The 27,798-nt window shown below is 35.2% G+C and overlaps 1 protein-coding gene across 13 annotated transcripts in view; it reads left to right on the top strand.

The window, feature by feature from the left end:
* The window catches only part of LOC141900524 (uncharacterized), a 51,213-nt gene extending 23,996 nt beyond the window's left edge, over positions 1–27,217 (top strand). Inside the window, exons 6-50 of one of the 13 annotated variants that reach the window (XM_074787458.1) lie at positions 22–1,207; positions 1,327–1,447; positions 2,132–2,266; positions 2,699–3,064; positions 3,139–3,338; positions 3,422–3,754; positions 4,014–4,176; positions 4,250–4,416; positions 4,534–5,005; positions 5,080–5,249; positions 5,802–6,017; positions 6,126–6,239; positions 6,309–6,635; positions 6,729–6,890; positions 6,988–7,158; positions 7,251–7,580; positions 8,039–8,371; positions 9,678–9,762; positions 9,843–10,066; positions 10,147–10,800; positions 10,949–11,155; positions 11,245–11,364; positions 11,449–11,560; positions 11,657–12,108; positions 12,194–12,466; positions 12,554–12,709; positions 13,624–13,689; positions 14,327–14,524; positions 14,678–14,806; positions 14,889–15,422; positions 15,519–16,160; positions 16,237–16,365; positions 16,478–16,935; positions 17,023–17,185; positions 17,381–17,434; positions 17,800–17,835; positions 18,661–18,823; positions 19,620–19,732; positions 19,806–19,922; positions 20,051–20,168; positions 22,618–22,695; positions 24,384–24,574; positions 24,762–24,897; positions 25,098–25,134; positions 25,577–25,715. In XM_074787458.1, coding sequence (XP_074643559.1) covers positions 22–1,207; positions 1,327–1,447; positions 2,132–2,266; positions 2,699–3,064; positions 3,139–3,338; positions 3,422–3,754; positions 4,014–4,176; positions 4,250–4,416; positions 4,534–5,005; positions 5,080–5,249; positions 5,802–6,017; positions 6,126–6,239; positions 6,309–6,635; positions 6,729–6,890; positions 6,988–7,158; positions 7,251–7,580; positions 8,039–8,371; positions 9,678–9,762; positions 9,843–10,066; positions 10,147–10,800; positions 10,949–11,155; positions 11,245–11,364; positions 11,449–11,560; positions 11,657–12,108; positions 12,194–12,466; positions 12,554–12,709; positions 13,624–13,689; positions 14,327–14,524; positions 14,678–14,806; positions 14,889–15,422; positions 15,519–16,160; positions 16,237–16,365; positions 16,478–16,935; positions 17,023–17,185; positions 17,381–17,434; positions 17,800–17,835; positions 18,661–18,823; positions 19,620–19,732; positions 19,806–19,922; positions 20,051–20,168; positions 22,618–22,695; positions 24,384–24,574; positions 24,762–24,897; positions 25,098–25,102 — 10,579 coding nt within the window. In that variant the 3' untranslated portion in view covers positions 25,103–25,134; positions 25,577–25,715. Of the gene's footprint in view, positions 1–21; positions 1,208–1,326; positions 1,448–2,131; positions 2,267–2,698; positions 3,065–3,138; positions 3,339–3,421; positions 3,755–4,013; positions 4,177–4,249; positions 4,417–4,533; positions 5,006–5,079; positions 5,250–5,801; positions 6,018–6,125; positions 6,240–6,308; positions 6,636–6,728; positions 6,891–6,987; positions 7,159–7,250; positions 7,581–8,038; positions 8,372–9,677; positions 9,763–9,842; positions 10,067–10,146; positions 10,801–10,948; positions 11,156–11,244; positions 11,365–11,448; positions 11,561–11,656; positions 12,109–12,193; positions 12,467–12,553; positions 12,710–13,623; positions 13,690–14,326; positions 14,525–14,677; positions 14,807–14,888; positions 15,423–15,518; positions 16,161–16,236; positions 16,366–16,477; positions 16,936–17,022; positions 17,186–17,380; positions 17,435–17,799; positions 17,836–18,660; positions 18,824–19,619; positions 19,733–19,805; positions 19,923–20,050; positions 20,169–20,968; positions 21,041–22,617; positions 22,696–23,370; positions 23,398–24,383; positions 24,575–24,761; positions 24,898–25,097; positions 25,135–25,576 lie in introns of all 13 variants that reach the window. The other 12 variants (XM_074787447.1, XM_074787446.1, XM_074787449.1 and 9 more) reach the window with 12 other exon arrangements.
* The last annotated feature ends 581 nt before the right edge of the window (positions 27,218–27,798 follow it).

Below are 27,798 nucleotides of genomic sequence, written 5' to 3' on the forward strand. Positions count from 1 at the left end.
AAGCACTGGATCTCCTTTCAGATTTCAAGATCTTCAGTCACGTACTTCCAAATTACAAGATCATCTGACTGATGCTGTTAGTAATCAAAAGGCATATACTGATAGTATTGGAATGATGCATAATTGGTTGTCACAGGCTGAAACAGAACTCAATTCCCTGCAACAGGAAACTATCAAATCAAATCCGAATCAAATACAGGGACAATTAGAAAAGGTAAAAGGTTTCAACACGGTGGCTATTGCTCAAACAAAAACATTAGATGATTTGAAAAAAGGTAGTGATGATCTTTGTGAAAGTCTTAGTGCTCTTGGTGCCGATGATGCACATTTGGAACAGATAGTACGTCCAGTTGAGGAGTTAGCTAACAGATTTGATAGAATAACTAATGGCGCGCAGGAAAAGGCTAATGACCTCCAGACGGCTGTTGTTCAGTCTCAAGGGGTAAGCGGAGGAATGGATAATATGCTGTCTTGGTTGCATGATGTCCAAAATACGCTTAGCCACCAACGCCCTGTTAGTCTCAATAGAGAAATCCTTACAGATCAGGACCAACAACTCAAAGTGCTGGAAGCAGATATTGTGAGTCGACAGACAGGATTACAGGCAATCAATGTGTCAGCAAAAGAAATGATTGCATCATCTCAACCTAAACAGGCTGATGAGATACAACAAAAATTAGACAATATTAATAAACAGTATGCAGATATTGGTGAGCAAACTGCAACACGCCGGGATGAAATTGATGAGACTTCAGATAAATTGAACAAATTCAGTGATGCTGTCAGAGCTGTTAATAATTGGTTAGTGCCAACAATAATTTTACTTGATTCAAAGGATTTGATGGAGTCAGACAATGTAGTACTATGTAATAAGCTTGCTGAGATATCTGATCAATGCACGACCAAGGCAGATGATATCGCTGTCATAAAAGGATTAGCTGATGAACTTACTGAAAATCCTCATACTGGCGATCCAGTAAGTGTAGCAGACACACTTAAAAGCTTGGATGCAGATTGGCAGTTAATGGTTAGAAAATTAGACAAATGTCAGACTGAAGCGACCCAACGAAAAGAACATGGAAATAAATTTGAAGTCACAAGTGATGATGTAAAGCAGTGGTTGGAAAGAATGGAAATGAAATTGGATGATCTGCAACCAGTTGCTGTTGATGTAGAAGTGATAGGCAAACAGATAGAAGAGTTGCAAGTATGTAAAAATTTATGTTTCATCAAAGCGCAGTAGATGTTATATTTCCCATTCTTTTGAAGAATCAGGACCACAATCACACAGTTCACATTCAATTTTGATGAACTTTGTTCTTATAGCCTATGTTGACAGAATATGAGGAGTTTGGTGTTAAGATTGATGAATTGAATGATGTGGGTGCTGCGTGTGAAATGCTTCATTCAGGAGAAGCGTCTGGCTCCATGAGACGCCCCAGCCGAGGTAAACTGAATGTCAGCTTTATGTGTTTTCCTGTTCATTTGCTTCAGTAGCTTAGAATTCATTTCCTGGGTTCTTTGGATATTCTTGGGAGTTTATGATATCCAATTAATTGAAGCTAGGAATAATCTGAAATATTTACCTGTTTTATGTAGTGGTTAAGACAGGGCTAGTTAATAGAAAACATAGATTTGGACATGTTCGGGTTGTTAAGCTAACAGTGGTCGCAAATGACACTCAGCTGAACCTACATATTGGCTCTCAAAATTAGATCTTAATGGAAGTTGTTGGTACACTGTCCTCCACATGCCTTTACAATATCACAACTAAATGAATATTATGTATATTCTATGTAATTTAATTCTAAAGTATTTAGCTACTAAATCTTAGAAGCAGATCTCTTAACAAAGCAGAAGTTATGCATCAGACAATTTTAGATTAGAGCTATCTTGCATTTCAAGAACTTTTTCAGGTCCCCGATACACTATAGTATACAAGGAGTGATAATAGAGTTTCTAAATTGCTGGAAAGGAAACATACATCATAGATATATATTCAAACTCTTCATAACGTTATTTCAATCATTGGTTGATAATGGTTTTCTTTCAAACTCTACATCACTCCACTTAAATGCTTTTTTGCTGGTTGCTATTTCATGCTGCGTGTTGCTTGTTTTCCTGGGTTTAGGCACTAGGTCTGCCAAGGTTCCATCGCCTACCAAAGCTTCCTCACCATCCAGTCTTGTTAGTCCTCTCTCCAGTGAGTCTAGTGGTATTGGCAGTCGCAAGAGCTCTGCAGATAACCTTTTGCTCCTAGACAATGGTAAGGCTATGGGTTCATTTATCCTATGTAATGTGGGTTTTAGTTTTACGTAGTTGTACATTTAAGTTTCGTTAAGGCTTGGAATACTTAACTTGTTTATAACGATTTAGAACTATTTATAATCTTAAAGAACAAACTAAGAAAAGATCACTTTTTGCAATTCAATGTACATGTATAGATAAATGCAATTTGTAATAGCTTTCTAGACTCATTTACAATTAGTGTTTTCATGCACCTTTCAAAACTTAGCCTTCTCTAATGTGAGCACCTTTTTGCTGTGACTGTCTTATGCATACACTAAGACTAATTAACTATAGATTATTTAAGAATGTTAAAATTGTTTTATCATTTTGCATGATAGATTATAATTTCTTTATTTGTTTCTGATCAACAAAAAAATATGCCTTATTGTAAAACAACTTACCTTTACAGACATGTCAGTAATCCAGCAGGATGTGTTAGACATCAATGGACGATATGACCTTATTGGAGACCGGTTGACAGATCGACAGAATGACTTAAGTGCAACATTGGAAAATGTAAAAACATACCTCGAAGATGTTCAGAACATGTTGACATGGCTCGATGAGAAAGAAAAAGCCACCCCAGAGATAGATACTTTACCTAGTAATGTGGAAGAAGCTGAAAATAAGCTCAAGATACATGAGGATTTCCATGATGAATTAATTGAAAAGGAGGATCTGGTAGATGGCATTCGCCATAAAGCTGAACAATTACTGAAAAACAAGCCAAACGTTCCTGGAAATATTGATGTGCAGGATCAACTCAAACAATTAGGTATGTTAGGAAATTAGAATTTGAAAAAAGTCTATTTCTTGATAAAATCCCAACTATTGATTTGTATAACGCAGAAACTAAGTGGAATGAATTAAAGACTGTGTCTGAGCAGCGACGTGATTCATTAATGGACACTGTTGACAACCTGAAAGATCTGAAAGATGGCAATGAGCGGTTGAAGTTGTGGTTATCTCAGAAGGAGAAGATGCTTACTGTACTCGGAGAAATAGCTTCAAATCCTAAGACTGCAAAGAGTCAACTAGAACAAGTTCAGGTAGCAATGATAAGCTTGTAACTTAAAGATTAGACAATATTACATTTTCATGTATGGATTTGACGTTCATTTGTAATTTTAAGGTTCTTCTTGATGAGTTCTCTGGAATGCAAGAGCAGTATGAGAATTTCACACAACTCGGAAATATGCTGCTTGACCGATGCGATCCAAGCTCAGGTGATGCTGCAGAGATTAGGGCAAAACTTCAGGATGTTGTGTGTAACTGGGAGAAGATTTATGCCCAGCTGAAAGAGCGTGATCAAAGTTTGCGAAATCTGCTTGGTCCTAGTTCAGTATTCTTTGATACTCTTGATAAACTGAATGGAATCATGTCAACATTAGCGGACAAGTTGATTGATATGCCACCAGTTTCCAGGAAGCCTGATGAAATTCAAGAACTCAAAAATCATATCACGGTAAGACATATATTTTCTAACTTGATTGATTTTTAGGAACAACTGTGTGCAGTATAAATTGTTCTGCCATATGCTAGTGAGTCTTTGGGAAAGCCCATCACTATCTATATATCATCAGAGTTGAACATGCTTACTACACAGTGCACCATGATTTAATCTTTATCAGCTGTTTATACGTTATTGCAAATTTGAGACAATGGTCCATGGTCCTTTATTTTCATTTGAAATCTGAGGAACATTTATGTATTATGTTTTAAAGGAAATGGAAAAGGATGCTGAAGAATTCAAACGTATCCTAGAGCGAGCTAAGACACAACGAGATGAGTTGTGTGATGCGACCAATGATTCAACTGTCAAATTCGATCTGAAAAATAAGCTGTCAAACATCGAGCGTCCATTTAATGACATGGTTAAGCAAATTGGTAAGTTTATATAAAATTGTTATCTATTTTTTTATGATAATTTACTTTCATGAATATACATTTCGTTATCAAGGTCTGGCTAAAACTGAGGTTGAAGGTGTTGAGAGAGAGAGCAGTGAATTTGATGAAAAACTCAATTCATTATTGTCTGGGCTGGATGACACACAACAATGTCTGAATATTATGGAACCTATCTCCTGTGTGAAGGACAAATTACGCTTCCAAATCGGACAGGTTGAAGTACGTAAACTTAGCTCATTTTATATATCTATAATTTTGAAGTTTAAGTTTTTGGGATTCCTATTACTACACTGTTCCATCGTTTATAAAAGTAGAGCTAATGTTGGTATTTTTCAGGAACTAGATAACAAAATTGCACAGAATGAATTTGACATCAAAAAGATATTGGAGAAAGGTGAACAGCTGATTGATGGATCTGATAATGAAACCGATTTCGAAAAGAAATTAAGGGCTCTCGAAACTGAATCTCACCAGGTACAAGGATCTGTTGCTGATAAGCTCGGGCAGCTGAGGAATTGCATGGACCTAGCCCAGAAATTCAATACCAATGCTGACAACATCTCTGCATGGCTTCAAGTAAAAGAAGACCATTTGTCAAATATGGCACCACTGTCATTCAAAAAGGATAGTGTGGCCAAACAAATGAAAGATACACAGGCCTTCCAAAATGAAATTGTATGGAAATCATCTGATGTAAATGGTTTGAACCAGGTCAGCAAAAATCTTTTGGATGCCAGCGAGGCAGATCACATAGTAGTCCAAGAAAAACTTGACAATATCAATAACCGATGGGAAAATTTATCTGCTGGTAAGGACTTCGATGGTCAAATTACTAATGGACAAATGTTTTGATAGTAACATCTAATTGATCTTCCATTTTAGCTGTTGGTGATCGCATCAAACAACTTGAATCATCATACCAAGGTTTACAGGATTATCAAGATGCTTTGCAGGATGTAAAACTAGCCCTCAAATCCCTTGATGACCGTCTTGATTCTTACAAATCACTGGTGATTGGGTCCAAAGAAAGCAAACATATAGATAAAGTAAAGGTAATCCATCTATTTGCAATTTGTATTCAACATATTTCTTTCACTTGATATGCTTTATGAAACAAGAGGTGCGAAGGGTATACCGTAATTTCCGGCCAATAAGTCGAGTTTCTATCCCCAAAATAGCATGATCGGCTTATTGGGCGGATACGATCTGAGATGAATCTATGTCACTCTAATGCTCCCAAAGATCGTCAAAATCAAGAAGAGTGGTCTATATTTACAGCGGCAATGTTAAACATTTGTATATACACACATTAGCGGTGAGCCGCATTCATGCTTATTCATTTGTATATAAGCACAAAAGACAGTTTATCAGCTTCTTACATTGTCAACTAAGACATGCTAACTGACAAATCAGCGAATTAAACTTGCTGATAGGGGCGAAGCTTTAAGAAAACCATGTATTTTAGGCTAAAAACTGCCCTCGGCTTATTGGGTGGTATATGTATTATAAGGTAGAAATTGTCAGATTGTCAACCATTGAGGGAGCAAGTGGACATGGTGTCTCTGACACCCTAATTACCCTGATTGTGTGCATTCTTTTCACAGGGTCTTCAGGATGAACTGCTGAATTTAAAGCCACAAATCGGTGATCTCCAATCAAAAGCCGATGCTGTAATATCATCTGCTCCTGATGGAAGTGATACTCAGCACATACAATATGAGGTGGACACTGTTTTGACAGATTATGGCAAACTTAATTCCGACATCGAAGCCCTCATCATTGAAATGGAAACTGGCTCTGCTATTATATCGGATTATCAGGTACCTTATCATCGTTTCCCTGAAAGGACAAATGAATGATTTAAGAATTAAGACTTGCAGTAACATGAAAATTTGTCAAATGAAATTATGAATTGGACTTCTTTGCAGCAATCAGTGCATGACTTCTCAGATAAGTTATCTTCCCTAGAAGATAATGTCAACAAGCAGTCACCAATCAGTCGTAATTTAGACACATTGAAACAACAACTTGAGGAAACAGAGGTTTGTACATGATATTAGATTTTTTTCATGACTCATTCTGGAAAGACTGCTGTATTCTGGTATTTTCAGGAACTCATTGACACCTTAAAGGATAGAAAAACTGAAATGAAACATTTAGAACAAAGGTTGAAGGACCTAGTTCAACGAGGAGTCATTGCTGACCCTACAATTTTCAGCAACCAATTAGACAATCTTCGACATCAACATGATAAGCTTCAAAGTCAAATAGTTAAGCATAAAGATGATAAACAGTCAGCTCTCGATAAGACTCAAGCATTTTATGATAAGTTAGAGGCTGTTAATGATTCTATTACGAAAGCACTGGATGAGGAAAATGCACTACCTCCTGTTGGTGGAGACGAAGACAAAGTCATACAACTTCAGGCTGATTTCAAGGTTATTATTATCAAGAGTTTTAAATTCAGAGTTATAGGGCAAAAGATTTCTTAGATTTATGTGTTTATTCAAAATTTTATAAAACTATTTTAGGCATTCACAAAGGATGTAGTTGATCCAATACAAAGACATATTGAAGACCTCACTAAAGCTGGCAACAGTCTGTTACAAACTGCACCACCAGGAGTAAACACTAACAGATTGGAAACAGATTTAGATGAGATTAATCAGAAATGGGATGATCTCAATCGAAAGGTATATATGATATACAGTATTTGTCTGTTATGGACACATTTTACTTCATCTTTCTACATTGAAAGTATTGGCACTAAAAATGATGCGTGCATCATAGGTTTCTGCAAGAGAAGCTAAATTGGACACTGCACTTCTGCAATCCGGAAAATTGAAAGATGCATTATCAAACATGATGGAATGGTTAGCAGATACTGAAGAATTGACTTCCAAACAGCGTCCTCCATCATCAGACTTCCAGGTTATTAAAGCACAAGTTCAAGAACAGAAGGTAAATAAACGATTGTATTTGCATAAGAGTCGCAAACAATTTATTTTACAGTTTATGTTTATATATTTGACATTTTATTCATGTTTTTCTAGTTCCTTCAACGCATGTTATCAGATCGATCATCAAGTGTCGAATCTCTGCATGACATGGCAGCTCAACTTGCAAATGAGTGCACTGACCCACACGAAAGAGATGCCATCCAAGTACAAATAGCTGACATGGAAAAACGTTGGGATGTTATGACGACATCTGCTGATGACCGCGAAAGAGAACTCATTGAAATCATGGGTGTATCCAAGGAATTCCGTGACAAGCTACAACCGATTATCGAATGGCTTGACAAGACAGAAAAGAGGTTGCATGAATTTGATTCTATCAGCACTGATCCTGAAACATTACAGGAGCAAATTGATGAACATAAGGTGAGAATGAATCTGTCATCAGATTTAGCAACTTCTTTTTGCTGTCTTTATTATTTTAGTTATTGTGTAGATTATATATAGTTCAGCAATTGCTAATGCTTATTTTGAGTTATGTAGTTGCATTCTAATCCTTACTGTGGTTGTTTCTTAGTTAGCAAACCTTCCTGAAATCCTACCTCTAGTCCCAGCAATGGTGAGAAAGGTCATTCTCTCTTGATGTTGAATTCTCAGTCTTATCAGTCAAATTTAAGAAAAATAACTGGAGCGAGCATATCTTTTTATCCATAAATTGTATTTCTATCATTTGCAATAGCTTAGTTTATCTGTTAATTCTATTTGACTGCTAAGCAGAGAATGCTTTACAAAATTTGTTAGTTAACTTTTGTTCCCATTGCTTCATTTGTTGTTAGTTTTTTTGTTTTAGTTAATGTGTTTATATTTCCGCTCACTTCTAACAGGAGCTTATTGATCAAATCACTACGACTGCTTCGCTACTGGCACAAGCAGATATAGTGTGTCAGGAACTTGCCAATAGGGTGGGACTAGACGAAGCTGCCAAGACTGTAGGCATTTTAGCAAATGCTAAGGATCGGTTTGAACATGTGTGCATTGAATTAAAAAGATCATTAGATCAGTTGGAAACTGTTGATGCAGAGCTTATAGAATTCAGAGAGGATTTGGAAGATTGCCAGGATTGGCTGAATGAAACCGATTTTCAAATAGCTGAGAATAGTGCTGAATGTTCACTGGCAGATATCAACAGTATAACAGCAAGACATGCATCTATAATGGTATTTGATGCGTCTTTAAACTAAGTTTAGCGTGGTAGCGTGGACACTCTAAGCACTTACTCTTTTAACACCCTGGCTTCTTGGCGCTATTCATGATATATATTCTACATATTCTATGTTTATAACACAATATGATAATGTTTGATCAGTGAGAATTTTCCAATAAATCATGTAAAGACTGGATTGTACTAGTCATTTTCCTATCTGATTTGCAATGATATCTTTTTTAGCCCACTTGAGACTTAAATCCCAGTGGTTTATTGCATTCACTTTTCATCAATCCATAGATGGAATTCAGGTTTTCGAAAAAGTTTTGAAGGTGCTTCAATGAATTGTCTTGATATTTGTTTTATACTTGTATATACCCTAGACATACCTGCAAACCAAAGACAAGACAGACCCAATCGGATGACCAACTGGCGGCCACTGTTTTTTTTTGGCCAAAATCAGCACTTAATAAAGTTTTGAAGGGAAATCTTGAGATGCTCAAATCAATTTTTTTTGGTGTTTCATATGTGTATATATTCCTCAAGGGCCCATCATCATAAGAAAAATTTGGTCAATCTGACATGATTGCCATCCTTTGACCTTTTTTATGCCAACCAATGTCATATATGCATATCTTTCCCCCATGCACGATTAATTGTAAATTTGTAGCTCATTACATAATCTATGATTGTGGTTAGTTTCAAGGTCTTTGTTTTTTGTTTATGTTCAAATCAATTGCAACATTCCAGCTCCAATTCCAATGACAAGTTCTATGATTGTGGCGAGTTTCAAGCTCAATGATTACTGTATTTGTTCACAAGCGGGTGTTGAATATTGAAATTGTCAGATTGTTAAGCATTTGCCAATGGGCATGGTGTTCTCTAGTTGGATTTGCGGCTATATAATGTATATTTATGATTCTTGACAGCATGTTTTAATTACTATTATGAAAGCAAGAAATTAAGCAACCTGGTTTTAAAGAGGATGATGTAGGAAGTGCTTTTCTAATACATGCCATATTCATTTAAGGCTGACTATCTACACTAAAAGTTTTTTTCTGTTAACAGATAATTCAAACACAAAACACTGATTTTTGGGATATGTCATACAATATATATAATGTTCACTTGCATGGTTTGCACTCTTCATAACTCGAACTTCTTTATAAAATACCATGATTTGTTGTTGCAATACAAATAAAAATTATCACCGGATATCTCAATTATGCTATTGATAATGCATTATTAAACAATAATTGTCATCTTTATCTGGACTATATGCATTTGTTCTTCAATACTATTTTTGTTTCGTCTACTAGGTTTTGAACGTTGAGATTGGGCAACATAAGCAAGATATTGATGATCTTGTGCTCAAAGGACAGGAACTGATCAAGCACACTAAAGGTATTTTCATTTAAATTTCTACTGTCTACGAATTCCTAATTGCCATCCACATTCATTTTTATATCACTGAATTTTATTAGGCAAAGATGCACAAGAAATCATTGATAAGGTTGAAGATATCAAGAAAAGATACGAATTGCTGAATACAAGTAGTAATGAGGGTTTGCAAAATATGGAAGAAGCTATGCCAATGGCTATCAAGTTCCATGAAGCACACGGAAAGTTGATGAATTGGATGCAACATGTTGAACCAACATTGAAAAGTAAAGATCCGCCAACACCTGAATTAGAAAAAAGTATTCAGGTAGGAAAAGCTCTAACCTACATTCATTATTTATGGAAAAAATATTATAATACATGTATCGTTATCGTTCTTTGTTGTAGAAAATGCAAGAAGAATTGGTAGAATTACGTCCACTTCTAAACATTTTGAATCAGGAAGCTCCCCACTTGACAATCATGGCCACTAATGCTGGAGCAGCAAAAATTGGAGAGATTGTGGCTAAAGATAATGAGAAATTTGAAACATTAAGTGAACAGATAAAAGAGCGAGTTGAGAAGATACACTCATCAAAACAAATGTCAGAAGATATTTCAAATGATGTTGATAATTTGGAAAATTGGTTTGACAGTGCAAAACAACAACTAGACGGTGCTGATCCTCTAAGTTCTGATGCTAGTACATTAGATTCTCAGTTGAAAGAACAGAAGGACCTCAATGAAGATATCATGAAACATAAAAATCAAGTTCGTGAGATATTAGCAGCTATGAAGAAGTTACTCCGAGAATCACCAGATAAAGAAGATCTTGCCCTGAGAAATAAAGTTGACGCTTTGAAAGATAAAGCAGATACAGTGTCTAAACAAAGTTATAACAGGTTGAATAATATGGAACAGGCACTGCCCCTAGCCAAGGATTTCCATGAAGCTCATGTTGATTTGGTAAAATGGTTATTGCAAACTGAACCAATGGTTCATGAAGAAGATTTACTAGCCAGTAGTCCAGAACAACTAAAGAAACAACAGGAAACCTTGAGGGTAAGCTGTCTTGATTTCAAATTTGCCTTGCTATACCAACATATTGTCTAATGTAATATACACAGGTTTATTTCTATATGAATATCAGCCACAATTGTGTCAAATTTAGTTCTTAAGATGTTATTGAGATGTGTATGTTCCTTAAAAGGTTATGAAGCATGAACTATCTGATGTCAAACCCTTAATTGACAAGTTGACCAAGACTGGGCCTGCTCTTGCAAATCTGTTGGATCCTGATGAAGCAGCACATGTGCAAGCTGTTGTTGCCAGTGATTGCCAGCGATACACTGCCATTCATGACTTTGTTCGCAATCAAGCGGATAATGTTGAAGAGGCTTTGACACAGTCAGCTGAGGTTAGTAATGAAAAAAGAATATTTACTGAAATGAAATATGAATATGCTTTGATATCTCATTGATAATCTACTTAATCATGCCTTTGTAGTTCTCTGACAAGTTGGAGGTTATGATGGAAACAATGCAGCAGACAGCTGATCAAGTTGAAAAAGCAGAACCGATTTCTGCTCATCCCGACAAACTTAGGGATCAAATTGCTGAAAACAAGGTTAGCATGTGCAAAATATCAAATCATTGAGCTAATTTGTTTTTGAGATTTTTTCATTTCACAAAATTGTGCTTTATTTTATAGCGCATCATTGAAGATCTAGATAAACGAATGAAGGCCTTGGAAAAAGTAAAAGCTGCTGCAGATGACCTTTTGGAGCAAGCAAATACCCATGAAGATGATGAAGCAGCTAAAGGTGTGTACATGTATCTAAATTGAATTTCATTGTACATTGTTTTCATTTTCTACATCTTTTTTATCACTTGGTTGTGATTATTTTGCTCCATTATAGAAGTAAAACAGAAGGTTGATGAACTCATGAAGGTCTGGCAAAACCTACGTGCTGCTACTTTGCAACGCAACAAACAACTTGAAGATACTCTTGATGTTTCGGAAAAGTTTTGGGATGATGTCACGGGTCTTATGAACACAATCAAGGACCTACAAGAAACTCTAACAAATGCTGAACCACCAGGTGTCGAGCCGAAGTCAATTGCTAAACAGAAAGAGGTTCTTGATGCAATGAGAGATGATTTAGAGACATCAGCTGCTGATATTCAACAAGCCAAGCAGATTGGAGCTGATCTAATGAAGTTATGTGGGGATTCAGATAGACCTGATGTCAAGAAAAACATAGATGATCTTGATACCCAGTTTGAGACTGTACGTGACCAGTGGGCTGAAAGGCAACGCATGCTCGATGAAACACTACAAAAAGCCAAAGATTTCCAGGATGAACTTATGGTAGGTTGTTGATTCTAAGAACTCATATTAAAAAATCGCATGGTCAAAGGTCAACAAGGTTCATGTTCCTATATTTTGTTTGCAGCGTTTGTTGGTGTGGTTGCAAAAAGTAGAAACTGAATTCTCAGGTATGGGACCAATTGGCACAGATACTGATACAGTTATGCAACAACTTGAGGAATTGAAAATCTTCAAAGACCATATTGACCCGGTCCATCTTGATATAGAAACTCTCAATCAAACGGCCAATGAATTGTCCTTGGATAGCCCTTCAGACCAAGCGAAATTAATACTCGAACCTATGCAGGATCTTTCTGGCCGATGGGACAAATTGATGGCATCAGTCGCAGACCGGAAGGTGAATGAACATTTGCTTATGTGTCTTTGTAGCATTTATTATCTTTCAAGAATTCTACTACCATTTACATGTATATTTTTTCTATAGCAAAAACTTCAAACCGCATTGTTGAGTTTGGGGCAATTCCAGCATGCATTAGAAGAATTGTTGAAGTGGATGAGTAACACTGAGAATGCACTTGACAATTTGAAGGAAATATTTGGCGATGTGAAGTCCATCGAAATTGAGATATCTAAGCATAAGGTAAAACCAGTACCACACTAGTTCATATGTAGATTATCAACTGTAACAGTTTTTTTAAATGGCTTTATAAAATCCTAGAAATGCATACATGGTCTTGGTGGAGGATTCATATAGAGGCATGTTTAACTGTTCTTTGATGAAGGGACATGCTTTTGTATATCCATTCCTAAGACAGAAGCAACTTTCACAAGTTTTTAGTCCACTATGGACTTAAGTCCCCACAGGCGTTCACCTTTCATTTCTTGTCCATCTATGTGATGGGTATACACTCAGAGTCTATTATAATGCCATCCTTTTTAATGCCATTGCTTGTTTAATGCCAACATTTTTTCGGAGAACAAATTTGCCCAATCTAACTCAATGAAAATACCTTTGGACTTTGGACCTTAGGACTTTGACTGTACTTTGGGAAGCAATCTTTCCACATTTTAGATTTTTTCTTCAATCAGTTTTTACCCAATTGGTGGCCATCTTAGTCTCATCAGTCCTCGTTTGTAAATGGGAGATGTTTTTGGAAGGAAATAACAGGTTTTAACTTATTAGCACTGTCATAGGACACACCAGGGGAGTTAGATTGATGCCTATGCATATTTTAAATTCATCCACAAAATATGGTGACATTTGTTAACTAAGAATAAGACTATTTGCTTGGATGGGTGAAAGTGAAACATTGCTTCTTAAAAAGTACAAACCTCAGCAGCTTGATTACATTATAACAACACCTTACCTATATAGTATTAGAAACCATTGAGTTTGTATTTATTTACTTAGCTTTGAACACAATGTTCCACAACTCACAATAGGTTTTGCTTGATAATATATTTATCAATCATGTGCCTTAACCTAGAGGCCAAGTTTTTATTCATTAACCCTTTTCTCTCACTTTGTTTTGCTCAATTTGTTTTTTCTGACAGCATATCCAATACGATGTCAAAGTACATGAAGTTAGCGTGTTAAATGTCCAACAAGCAGGCGATCAGGTTGCCATGACTTATTATCTATTACGTTTATTCAGTACACACTACAGAATGAAAGTTAATTTTGGTGGCTGCTCTGGTGATGGCTTATCTCGATATATACTTCAATATAACGCTTATATTGGCGACTATTACATATGTAACCTTTATTGGTAAAACAGTTGAATCATTGCATATTTAACAAAGCAACAACATTTATTCTAAAAAGACTGAAAAACTGAAACTTTAAAACTAAAATATATATTCATTAATTTCTAATCAAATCATGCATTTCATCAATTGTTGATCATGGAATTTGGTGTTGGTAGAAGTTTAACATGTACCTATTCCTTGAATGCTTTAACAACATTGATTTATTGCCCCAGTTACATCAAATTAAAAATCACTGATTATAGACAAGTGTTTGATGCATGAATACTAATGCTATACATGTTCACTTCTTAAAGTCTTAATGTTATAATACACAATCTCACCCATATATCACACTCATTAACGTTTGCCTTTTCTGAATTCTGAAAATTTAAATTCAAAAGAAATTCAGCACAATTCCTAGATAATGAATTACATAAAAGTAGATTTTGTCAGCTGTGAATGTATTTTTTTATTAACTTAACTCCTGAGTATTCTGTTTATCATATAGATCCTTTGCAATGATGTGCAGAGTCATCAGGCTAGTTTTAATACAGTAAATGATGCCGGTAAAAGTGTTATCTCAAGTGAAGGAGGTGTCGATGCTGTAGAAACTAGGGATAAATTGGAACGTATGAATAAACAATGGGGACAAATTCTAACAAAACTGGCTAACAAGCAGATTGTTCTTCAAGAGGCCTTGAAAGAGGTAAAGAAACAATATATTACCTGTCTCCCCTTTACTGTTTGCTTAATGCTTACCCCAGGAAGACATACGTGGCATTGCCACATTCTAGTTTCAAGTAATTTTTATTTTGAATGAATGCATTATTTGATGTTCTAACTGGTACTTGTTATCTAGGCAAAGGGTTTCCATGGAGAATTACATGATCTACTTCATCGTCTTGGTGAAATAGATGCCATACTTGTAACATCGAAACCTTTTGGTGGTCTGCCAGACACAGCGAAGGAGCAACTGGAAAAGTTTATGGTGAGATATTATTATTTCGGAATAGTTTTTATTCTTGATATTGATAAGTTTCAGTCTTATCAATGTTGATGTCTGCTTATAGGATATCTATCGAGAAATGGACATCCTTGAACCCAAAGTGAAAACCATCCTGGAAGAAGGTGAAATTATGAAGGATAAGACCCCAGCAAATGCCTTAAATCAGCTCTCAACAAATTTGCAAAACCTACGAACAAGGTGGGAGAATATACGTTCCCGAGCTGCTGATCGTAAGGCCAAGCTTGAAGAAGCTGAGAAAAATGCTCGCTCATTCCATGAAGGTTTGAATCGCTTTATAACTTGGCTGACAATGACAGAGAAAACTCTAACACAATTGAAACCTGTCAGTCGTGTATTAGACACGGTTAATACACAAATAGATGAACATAAAACTCTGCAAAAAGATATCAGCAGTCATCGTGAAATGATAACAGCATTGGACAAAAAAGGCACGCACCTGAAATATTTTAGCCAGAAACAGGATGTGATTTTAATCAAAAACTTATTAGTCAGTACTCAGCATCGCTGGGATAAAGTCATCTCCAGATCTTCTGATCGCACCAAACTACTTGACCATGGCTATAAAGAAGCCAAAAAGGTAACAAAATGAGTAATAAATGAATAATTAAGTCATTTTATGATTGGTTATCACATACATACAATGGCTGTAATATTTCTCATGTATGATTTCTAGTTTTATGATCAATGGAAGGAGCTATCTGATTGGTTGAATGATAATGACAGGGCCCTCGATGCTGATGCTGGTATTCACAATGAGGCTGATAAAATCAAAGAACAAATCGCTAAACATAAAGAGTTCCAGCGGGCACTTGGTGCTAAACAGCCTCTCTATGACAATACAAGACGTTTAGGGCGCCATATGTTAGACAAGTCTCCTCAATCAGACCACCCAATTATCAAGGATATGCTCCAAACCTTAAAACAGAAATGGACAAATCTATGCAGCAAATCAGTTGACCGACAACGCACTCTAGAGGAGTCCCTTCTATCTTCTGGACAATTATCTGATGCTCTGAAAGCATTGTTAGATTGGCTTAACCGTATGGAGCCTACACTGTCTGACGATGTGCCAGTTCATGGAGATTTAGACTCAGTCGGTGGGTTCATGGAGGCACACAAGATATTCCAACAAGAACTCGGAAAACGTAAAAATAACATCCAGTTTGTGAAAAAGTCGGCCAAGGAAATGATTGACAAGTCTGAAGATGATACGTCCCATTTGCAGTCACAAATAGTTGAATTGACAACGGTTTGGGAACAAGTTTGTAAGAGTAGTGTCACAAAACAAGAGCGTTTGGAAGAAGCTTTCAAAGATGTTAGTATTTTTCCTTAGCCTCATTTTAGACTTTCAGTAAGAAATTCGTTATCAAAATTAAATTTTTTTCATTTAGGCATCTGACTTCCACAAGAAAAAGCATGCTATGTTAGAATGCTTAGCTGATGCTGATCGCCATTTACGAAGTCAAGGACCATTACCTGATGAAATACCCGTACTTTTGAAACAAATTTCGGAGCATAAGGTAAGTGTTGAATTAATAGTTATATTTCATTTCATCAAATTTATTTTGTTTGAGAGATGAAAAAGGGACTTAATTATTATATATAAATATTTGATGCATGTTCTCATTTCAGAAATTCCACCAGGATTTGGAAAAGAAAGAAGATCAGCTGAAAGCTACCATAGCGCTTGGAAATGAGATATTGAAGCAATGTCATCCTGATGCTGCTAGCACTATGAAGCACTGGATCTATGTATTGCAAGCCCGTTGGGATGAAGTTACTGCTTGGTCTCGACAACGACAAGAACGCCTCACTGATGGCTTGAATACAATGAAAAATGATAAGGAGCTATTAGAAGAACTACTTGCTTGGTTAGTTGGCGCTGAAGCTACATTGACTGCTCTTGATCAAGCTCCAATACCTCAAGACATTCCAGTCATCGAAAAACTTCTTAGAGACCACGAAGAATTTGAAAATGAAATGCAAAAACGCCAACCTGATTATGATCGTTTGATAAAGGCTTATAAAGTACATACTAGCTCTGACCACTCACCACCTGATAGGAAATCAAAATCCCGTATTGCATCAGCGTAAGTTTCTTATTTCTTATACTCTTTGCATTGTTTTGGACGATGAATAAAAGCCAATAATATAACAAATTATTGGCATATTTTCAGTCGGTCGCGATATGGCTCGCAGAGTCGAGAAGCTGCTAAGCCAGCAGAACCCACATTCAAAAATCCAAAGGTTGGCAGTCTATTCAACAAATGGCGACAAGTCTGGTTACAAGCGATGGAAAGACGACGTAACTTACAAGATGCTATGGATACACTGAATGAGGTACACATACGTTTTTATTCCTTCTATGAAATCATCAGCTTGTATTCTGTCACCAAGTTTAATTAACGACGTTCAATAGGTACTGTAATGACAGTTTCTATTCCTAGCTTATCATTTTACTATAATTTGGTATCATTTTGTAAGGATCCTGAAAAACTAGATGAAAATTAACTAAAATACATTGTGTTTATTCAGGTGTGCAATTTCAGTACATTTCGTACGGATTGCGAATTTCACCAATTTGAAGAGGTTTGTTTAAACCACCATCATATATCAACATAAGATTTGATTTTGAAAAATTTACCTATTATAGATAATCCAATCATTTTCAGATGTTTATTAATACTGAACTTCTACTCAATCTAATAGAAAATTATCCTCCTTTTTGTGAATATATCTGCTACCTCTTATCCAAAAATGAAACCTATTATCCAAAAATGAAACCAAATATCCTATACTTAGAATATAATACATGCACATTTCATTTGAGAATTCATATCTTACTGTTAACATGTTTGATACCGAGATCCCGTTTACCAGAACCAGCACATACCCAACTGATGAATTTACCCATCTACAGCTTGTTATTCTATTTCTATCGTATCATATTGCAGGAGTTCTTCTGGTCGACGCCATATCGTCAGGCCATGGTGGGTAACAATTATGTTGCATGCAGGGTTTTATTCGTTTTTAGTTTCAGCCGCAGACTTCCTTATCCTTTTATGGGCCTTTCATGTCCTTCCTTGCCTCTTGATTATTTTTTCCTATAATTTTTCCAATGTGTCAGCCTTGCCTTGTGGATTTTAGCTCAGCTTTTGTCAAATTTTTTATTGTAACTTTTCCTTGTATCGATGTTACCTCCTTGTATCAGATTACAGAGAGCCATTACAAAATTTCATAGGATCTTACAAAAACTGATTTATGTAGATATAGATAGTTAGTAATTATAATTTCTTCGTGATTGTTATGATTTGTAATATTTTTCACAATTGCACATCACTTACTAATATTCAAACCTTGCACGCTCAAATCGTAAAAAGGCTATACAAGATGGTGATGAAATTTCTTGTGACCCCTCTTCCCCTGACTTCAAGTATTCCGGATTTTTCCTTTCTGTCCTTTCCGAAAGCAAAAACTATTTCATTGAAAATTCTATGTTTTACAATAGAAAAATCATAATGAAGAAATAGTATTGTTGAAAAGGTTTTGTAGTAGCTTCTGTTGCTTCTTCCATTATTTGCGACAATTGTTTGACCTCTTCTTTGCATAGCTAGCTATATGTCAAATTGATCAGTTTTATGATTTGTGATATAAATGATTGTTGACCGCAATTTCCGATCAAACTGCTAAAATCTTATATTTCAAAGCATTTTAATAGAATGAACTATGTGTCAATGAAATATGAGGTCAATCTAGAAAAATGATGATATTATGATGACACTTATTAGTCTCTTTCTATTGGTCAATTTCTTCAGATGGAAAGATTGAAAAACTTTGAATTTGATGATTGGCGTAGACGCTATATGGCTTGGATGAATCACAACAAATCAAGAGTGATGGATTTCTTCCGCAAACAAGACAAGGACCATGATGGCAAAGTGACAAGAGATGAGTTCATCAACGGTATTCTAGCATCAAGTAAGTTATTCTCTGTTTATAGAATTTTTTGTATATAGTCAATTACTTCGACATATTTTGTATTCAGGATGGCGGGAACACTTAACAGCTTGTTCACGTTTTAGAGTAAAAAGATTACCAATAGGCTTTACATACTTTTTAAAATTTTGTCTTCGCTTCTCTCATGTAGAGCGGCATGATGGAATTAGATGGAAAAGTAAGCCCACAGTGTTGTCTCATTTATATAATGTATTTATTTGCTTTATTTTGACAGTAAATAGTAAAAGATCTGGTATGATTTGTTCACGTTTCTGCTAGCTAACTTCTGAGTGTTTTCCTTGTCTTAATATTCTGGATCGGTCAATTTAAGAGTTTTTTTATCTCCAATTCCCAATCGTTCAATTGCTATTTTTTTATTACTCTAGCACTATCAAAAACTATCATTATAATTAGAAGTTGCGCCTTTAGGAGTGAACTATTCTAATCACCATTGGTGGAGTCTGGGGTCTGGAGTGATCCTTTAACCAAACTAAATTAGTATCTGTTGTTGTCTACTTCATTGTTGAAATTTTTCAGAATTCATAAATGGACTGTTTTGATATTATCTGGATGCAGTCAATCTTTTTGCACTTACATAAGGAATTCGTTCAAAACTACTTTCAGTTCTACATTGCATCGCATGATACATATATGAGTTATGAATAAAGTTAAAGAAGGGACATTGACTTTTTTGATATAGTCGTATTTTTCATTATAATCTTATAGTGCTTTAGTAAATACTATTGGTACTAGTATTATAAATTCTATATTTTTTCAGAATTTCCTACCACAAGAATGGAGATGCAAGCCGTTGCTAATATCTTTGATCGTGACAATGATGGCTACATTGATTACAAAGAGTTTGTAGCTGCCCTTCGTCCAGATAGACAGGTATCTTTTACTTCATTACAGTTGAAACTTATCATTTTGAGATACCTAACTTTAGCTCTGTTTGCCTTTCAAGTCATCCCGTCGTCCAAATGATCATCAGCGAATCATGGATGAAGTTAAAGTGCAAGTACAAAAGTGCACCTGTTCAAGACAGTATCGTATTCATAAGATTGGAGAAGGCAAATACCGAGTACGTTTTAGCTTTTTATTTGAGGGAAATATCACCTGACAAAACATACTGTTTAGGAGTTACCATCAGATAATGTATTGATCAATATAGAAATGAAATGTTAAGTTTGGATTTGTTGTGTTTTTTAGTTTGGTGAATCACAAAAGCTTCGCCTAGTCCGTATATTGCGTAGTACCGTCATGGTACGTGTCGGAGGTGGTTGGGTTGCCTTAGATGAGTTCTTAGTGAAAAATGACCCGTGTCGAGGTATGTTATTGATGAAAAATAATCTCATGTCATGTATTTCAGGTGAACACAGATTTCAATTTGAAATCATTGATAAATTTCTCAAGACTCGTACTTAATCATAATATGATTTTCTTAAAGGAGAAAGAAATGTTGATACTTTTGCTAAGATTTTTACATAATGTATGAACATAAGGATGATAGACGAGAGAGTGAATGTGATGTTATGAATTTGAACTTATTGTTCCTTGTCAAGAGTAGTTTTGTTGTTGCTTATATCTCGTCCTAATGGGAAAATCCTAATTTACAGAATGGGTATTTCCAGTACTTGCATGATATATGTATACACTGTTGGCATGACACGTATTGTAGATTAACATCACCTATTACAACTGTACTAACAATATCTATAATTGCGGTTAAATTGCTGCATTAGATGTATTCATGATGTATTGGGAAATGTATTCATTATACAATAGTTTTTGCATGTTCCAATATCCTGAAATAAATAAACGCAAGAAGAAATGTAAATCTATTGAATGTAATATGATCATGACTAAATGTCCAGTTACTGACTCCTAGTTTTGATCTCTTGACTAGTAGCATGTTCTTAGTCTAATGCTAGCCTGCATTCATTTGCTTTGGGTACTTAACTGAAAGACAAAAAAGCTGTTTTGAATGCAGGTTTATAACCCTTTATGACTTACAATGTTTGTCTGTAGTGTAGACTTATAGATGTTTTTTGTTCATATGTACTAATGCGATGCTTGCATTTATGATAATTTACGTTTGCTTGTGTATTTTATAATTTCTTTAAACAGAGAACAGCTCTCAGCGAATTTACAAGCTGATTTGTACCAAGTCTCGAAGTGGCTCTGCACCTAATCTGAATGGTATATAACTTACCAATGTGTTGAACTGAACCCAGATTACCTGACCCATGTTTGGGTTTGGGAATTTTGGCTAGTTTCACTAAAAGTTGGCTTTGAACAATGCTTTCTCCTCTGCTTCGCATGCAATGGTATTGGGAGTTTTGTATGTTTATGGTTCTGTGTACTCAAACAATTTTTATTGCTTTTATTATCTGAATTTGGACTAGATCAACGATGATTTCTTTTAATTTATCTATTGATTTTCAGCACAAAATGATCAAACCAATGATAATAAAATCGAATCTCTTTTTTATGATAAACCCTTTTTCTTATTGGTGCGAGATAGTGAATGTATGATCAGTATGAGTGATAGGTTTGGGTTACTGGTGGTGTGAATATAGCTGTACTTTCTTGATTTAGCAATCACTACCAAAATGTTTACTTTTAAGTTGGACAGACATCCTCTGCTGAGATGTTGCTGTTGTATTTGAAGAAAAAAAACTCCAACAAATCTTGATTCAAAATGAATGCATGTTGAAGGGCTTTTTTTATTTTCATTGTCATCAAGTGTGCACATTACAGTAATAAGAACAAATTGAATATTAGCCAATGTTATATGATATTTTGTTGATTCCACTTGAAATTTGGTGCGTACACTGTTCATGAGTTATGATTGATTTGTTCTTATTGATGAAATAGAATATAACATGCTATCAATCATTAAGTATAAAATCAATCAGATTGGGATGATTTTCTGCTATCAGTCGATGTGTGCTCACTTGTTATAGTGCCGTCAATGTAAGATTTCCTCATGCTATTTGTAGCATTGCTATTTCTATTTTCTTCCGCGTTTAGGCAATTTCCAAAACATTGGAGGTAGAGTAGTGCTGAACCACGCCAGATGGTGCCTCCATCACTGTTAGTTGATAAATTACTTATTACATTAAGATGCGTTTTGTCTCAATGTTATCACTGGAATCATTAAGCTCTGAATTGTAGTTGTATCAAGAAAATATCTCTCTAGATTTTCTGGTGAAATCTCGGGTCTTTGAACAAATCAGAATGCTGGGTCATTGTTGACCGTGCAGAGACATTTCAAATTCAGAGCTTTATGGAATGTTGTAAATCCTATAGTTGTTAACTTGACTTAAACTTGATAGTCAAAATGCTAGTCAAGTCCTAGTCAGATTACCTTTGGCTGAAGAAGACCCACATTACAAAGAAAACTATTTGAAGTTTTTTATGTTTTAACTTAAATGCCATGAGCCATTTTCAAAAACAGGTTTATTCCCCACTGTGAAAATGGCTCATAGTATTTGAGTTGAAGCATCTAAATCCTCTAATAGTGTTTTTGTATTGGATATTGTAGGTTTTATTCTTCAGTTGAATTAGGCAGTCACTTCTCTATGGACAACAAAATTACTTCAGGCTTCATATACAGATCCTTCTTTTTATTTTTAAGTGCATATGTGTTAAGTTTATTACTTGGGTATATGTATATTTGTTAAACATACAATCTTAGGCAGGGCAATCTTATTTTCCCAGGTAGTCTTCAATTTATTTTGATTTTGACTTTGACTGTATGGATTTTAATTCAGTGACCTTGTGGCGGAGGTATCGCTACAGAATATTGAAACGCAAGTTCTTTCCAACCCGTTGCGCGGCCCATGGTAGTCGTAGGTTGAGTCTATTCTCTTGGAATGTTGCAACTGAAATTTACCTAGTCCTAGTTGGCATGTAAAAAGTGACTTAAATAAGCTATCATTATGATATTGCATCATAGGAGAGCCCTGGAATAGGTGCTCATTGAGCATGAATGCTATTTACTTAACCAAGTAATATATGCGTTGTTGAGTGAAAAATTAAAAGCATCTCTCAGGCACACTGTGCGAGGACATGAAGTCAACATTTTATCATCTTTACTAATTCATCTGTACCCTTTCTTGAGTGAAGAACTAGTTACCGTACTAAAACTGAATGAATGGTAATCCGTTGTATGAGACATTATTTTTTGTTTATAAGATATTGTTTTTAGTTATACAAACAACCTACCTCATCAGGATCATATTCTGGATTTTTCTGACCAAATTATTGTGTCCAGCTTATGTAGGTTTGTTTATTTCATAGGTTTATGCGAGAATGCATGCTGCATGTTGTTGTTTCGTTGTGCGACAATATTTTAGATTATCCTTTAATTCGGGGATTGGTTTTTCCAATTATGATTTCTATTATATTATTATGTTAAAGGTTTTACTCTTTGGGTAGGACAAAACTGTCCACTACACAGAAATAGCATAAATTGGATGTATTTATCTTGTAAATGACCTTTCATCTCAATGATTATCTTTAAGACCGATTTTGGACATGGATCACGACAGGTTAGTTGAAACTCTGGTAACTGTCGCAGCTGTTGCCGCTACTGCTTTCAACGTCTTCTACAGCTCATTATTCATCTACATTATGAATTTCATAAATGCATCAGATACGTTCTTGATGATATCGCAGACATCTACATACATGCTATCTTTGCGTTGAATATGTATCTGGATTGATAGAACGAAAAGAAACTTTTCCCAGCCCAACAAAATATTCCTGGATGATCACTGTAGCATTCATAAATATCATATTCGCACAGAAAGTTTAACTTTCATAAGTAGCCATATTCTGCTATTATCAATGTTTGCCAGCCTTGGATATTGTTCCAATATTTTGTAGTTTCTCTTCATAAAAAGTATTTTTCTCCCTTTTGTATGATAGTTTTCGCTTGAATATAGCCAGTATCTCCACCAGAAATATTCGTAAATTTGTCTCAATCTTACACCTACATACTTGTATGTATCTCGCAACGTTAATGAAATACTTATGAAAATGTATTTGCAAGAAATACTTCCGATTTTCTCCCAAAATTTTAATTTACTATTATTAATTTGATTCAGTAAAAACGCAAATATAATTGTTTTATTTGCAGAAAATGTATCCTATAAGTCGTTTTTTCGTTTTCACTTCCATAATTTTTTATGTACTAAGAAAGAACAGGTTAGCCTGATCTAATGGAATTGATCATTATGTTTAGGTTCTGTGTAGTGGTAGGTTTTGGTTTACTTCAATCAGATTTTTCTTTATTTATGAAATTCTTATCATCAATGTATGTCTATTCAATGTAATTCCAATCTAAGAATCATAACTTAACGAAGAAAAAATTGATATAGATTAACTATTTTCTGCTTAAATCGAATGAAAAAAAATTGGTACATGCATTTATTTGTAGCTATTCTAGGAAATATGCAATTTAAAATAGCACATGAAAAATAAGAATTTAGCTATAAGCGTTTCATTGAATATTTTTGGTTTCTGTAATTTTCAGCTAAAGGTCGCACTAACATTGAACTTCGGGAGCAATTTATTCTGGCCTCTGGAGTCAGTCAGTCAATGGCCCACTTTGTGCCTCGTAGTCCAAACAGTTCACATTCGGGTGGCAGTCAAAGTGGATACTCAACCTCCACATACACCACAAATAGATCCGCAAGCTCTACTGCTAGTGGACCTATTACCAAGGTCAGTAATTTTAGAAAATGAGGACCTATCTCTAACCTGGAATTTTTTCTAAAAGTTGATATGCCAAATACTTTTGGTTTTTCGGTCGATTGAGTGATGTGACGTAATCGGCTGTACACCTTAGAATTTGTGCACTTCAAACATTTTCACTGTGTCTGAACTAAAGATAGTAATATGATTCGTATAGATTCGAGAAAAGACACAATGGGGACATCCTTGGAGACAGGGCCGTTCAAAAACAAGTCCTGATGCTGAGGTCAAAAACATAATGAGAGAAAATGGTGACGGATCAAAAATTCCACGTCCTGTTACTCCAAAAAATAGTAAGTAATACATAATACATTATATTATAATTCAATGATGTTTTTTAGTTCAGATCAATAGATTGTGTTGGTGCACGAGGCATGTATTCTACATCATAATTGTGTGAAGTTCAACTAATGAATGTATACGAATTGAGGATGTTTACTGTAATGAATCGTTATATCTATTATTTTGAATCGAAAGTATTGTTATTTTCTAGACTAGTTAATGTAGGAATCAATGGTTTATATTAAATGGTGATTATGATTTCATTGAAAAGCTTACTAACTTCGAACATGCTGGCAGAATTGTCATGGCTTTTTTAGAGAGAGGAGTGTTAATTTGCCGAATTAGTTTCACATATATCACGGTTTAAATATTTGAAATTTAAATTCATTATTTGCTTCATACAAAAGTTTTGCATTTAAAGAGAGGATCCTCTCAAGAGCTTTAATGATTTTTTTTTACACAAATTGCACACTAGTTGATTTTAATTGCTTCATTGAAAAAAACCTTTTGTCTGACCTTTAGATAGCTTAGTACGCAAATGTTTTTCAACTCACTGATACCGTAACATGAGCTTTGTGTAATGACCTATTATATGTGCCGATTGTAGTTAAATAAATATCATTGAAAATTTTGAAGTACGTCTCTAATTATGGTTTCTGTAAACTGATTGAATTTTCATTCATATTTTAGTGACACCTACACCTGGAAGAGGTACCAGTAGACCGGGAAGTCGAACTGGAAGTCGACCATCTAGTCGACCATCTAGTCGGCCGGGTAGTCGACCACCCAGTCGATCAAATAGTCGACCTCCAAGTCGCCAGAGCAGTCGGCCACCAAGTCGTGCAGGAAGCGATCTTTCTTTAAACAGTAATGATTCTGAGAGCAGGATTCCTATTGCGACCCCATCTCTGCGCAGCGTTACATCACCACGACGTTTAAGCACCGGATCGACATCTGGCATCGATTCTCTTGGATCTCGAATTCCAACTCGGTCATCATCACTGAAAAAGAAATGATGAATCCATGGAAAATTACAAGATTCTCTCTAGCCTGGTGCTTCTTTAAAGTGTCTGTGATAACATTGTGCATTTAAATACCATTTTTAAGCTGCTAATATTTGAAAAAACGGCTGTCCCATATTGATATCGATAGTAATATACATATGAACGTATAGACACATGACCTTGAAAAAGGTCAAATAGACTGGATTTTACAGATGTTATCATGAATAGATAATACAATAATTCAATGTTGATTAAGTGTTAAATTGACATATTTATGCCATATTCATCCTTACATTCCACATTATTCGTGCATTTTCATTCATCACTCCCGAATCTAACACCCAAAATAACACATGACAGCAGTAGATTATCATTTACTCTAAAGAATTCAGTTCTCCACTAGGAGATCAAGGAGAATTGCTCTTAAAACTAAAACATGTAATGTACAATTTTATAAATGCCTAAACCGAATTTGAATAATTGAAAATTAACATTTTGTCATCATGCCCATGCTTGTTTTGGTGGCATGGGGATGCCATGATTGTGACCATGGTCATACAAAGACTGAAGATCTTGTATTCTAGTTGGATGACATATTTTCTAAGCTTCTGCTTATTACCTGTTGTGTGTGCATTGTATACGTAGAAATGAATTAATCTAAAATACTGTTAAAATAAGACCATTGAGATGTAGTATTACTATATAATCATCTTAAGTTAATTCATTAGTGTGTAAAAATTTGTGATTTATAAATAACTTAAATTGTTTGGCAGAATACTGCGATGCCTGTAATATATAACTCTATATTACTTAAATATTTTGTTTGGTTTTTTTTGTAAATGTAAATTTTACGTAAATTATGGTGTATTATATTTGTGAACGATGGCTATGAGTTCAATTTTTGTTGCTAGAAATCTTTCTGCGCTTAATGGCAGTGCAGCCACTTATATCTGATGCTGACATGTGTATTTAGAGATTTATTTATTTGAACGTTTTTCAGCAAACGAACACAGAGACAACTTGTCGGTTGCTGCTTGAGAAATACATAATATCCACTTCATTTCAATATTGTTTCACAGATATGTGCAACGCAACCAACCATGCATCCGCTTCTCGTAATTAACAAATTTAGACTTTATAATTAGATTTGAATGAGAATTGCTTTTTTACTTTGAAATGAAATAAATATTAACATGTCTCTGTGTTAGGTTATCTTGATTAATGCTTTTTAAGATTATATATATTATTGCTGAGCTCTCCGTAAATTAAAAGATGGTGATGAAGTATTAAGTTTGTGCTTTGCGGCAGCAAATAAAATTTGCAAACAAAAGAATATTAGTTGTGATTTATGTTTTGACGGCTGGATGGACTAGGATGTGAGGATTTTTTATTAATCTCAGGGGCGGAGCCAGGGCATATATTGAGGAGTAGCACCTGATGAAAAGGACAATAATTATAGTGAAGAGGCAGTATCCTATGGTGGCTGATTCGGGCCATACTAAAAAAAATTTATGTACGGCTAAAGCAACGATAAAAAAATTTTCACATTGGCCCGTTTTTTGGTTTTCTCGCGCGAGAATTCAAAACTTTTGGTTTGAAAAATTTTTCTGACTAGCTAGAAGCTGGATAAAAGTTTTTTACAATGGCCCATTTTTTGTTTTCTCGCGCGAGAAAACTAAAAAACGGGCCGATGTGAAAATTTTTTTATCGTTGCTTAAGCCGTACAGAAAATTTTTTTAGGATGGCCCGAATCAGCCACCATAGTATCCACCAGTGGCGAGCAGTGAAGGCAGATGTAATTTCCCAGCATTTGAGCTTTCTTTCAACCAAAGAAAAACATGTTAGAGGCCGTTTGACGTCCTCGGGTGGTACCAAATTTTTGACGGGAAAGGTTTTCGGGGGCCAACT

This window comes from Tubulanus polymorphus, chromosome 2, assembly GCF_964204645.1.
Source record: "Tubulanus polymorphus chromosome 2, tnTubPoly1.2, whole genome shotgun sequence".
Lineage (NCBI taxonomy): Eukaryota > Metazoa > Nemertea > Palaeonemertea > Tubulaniformes > Tubulanidae > Tubulanus > Tubulanus polymorphus.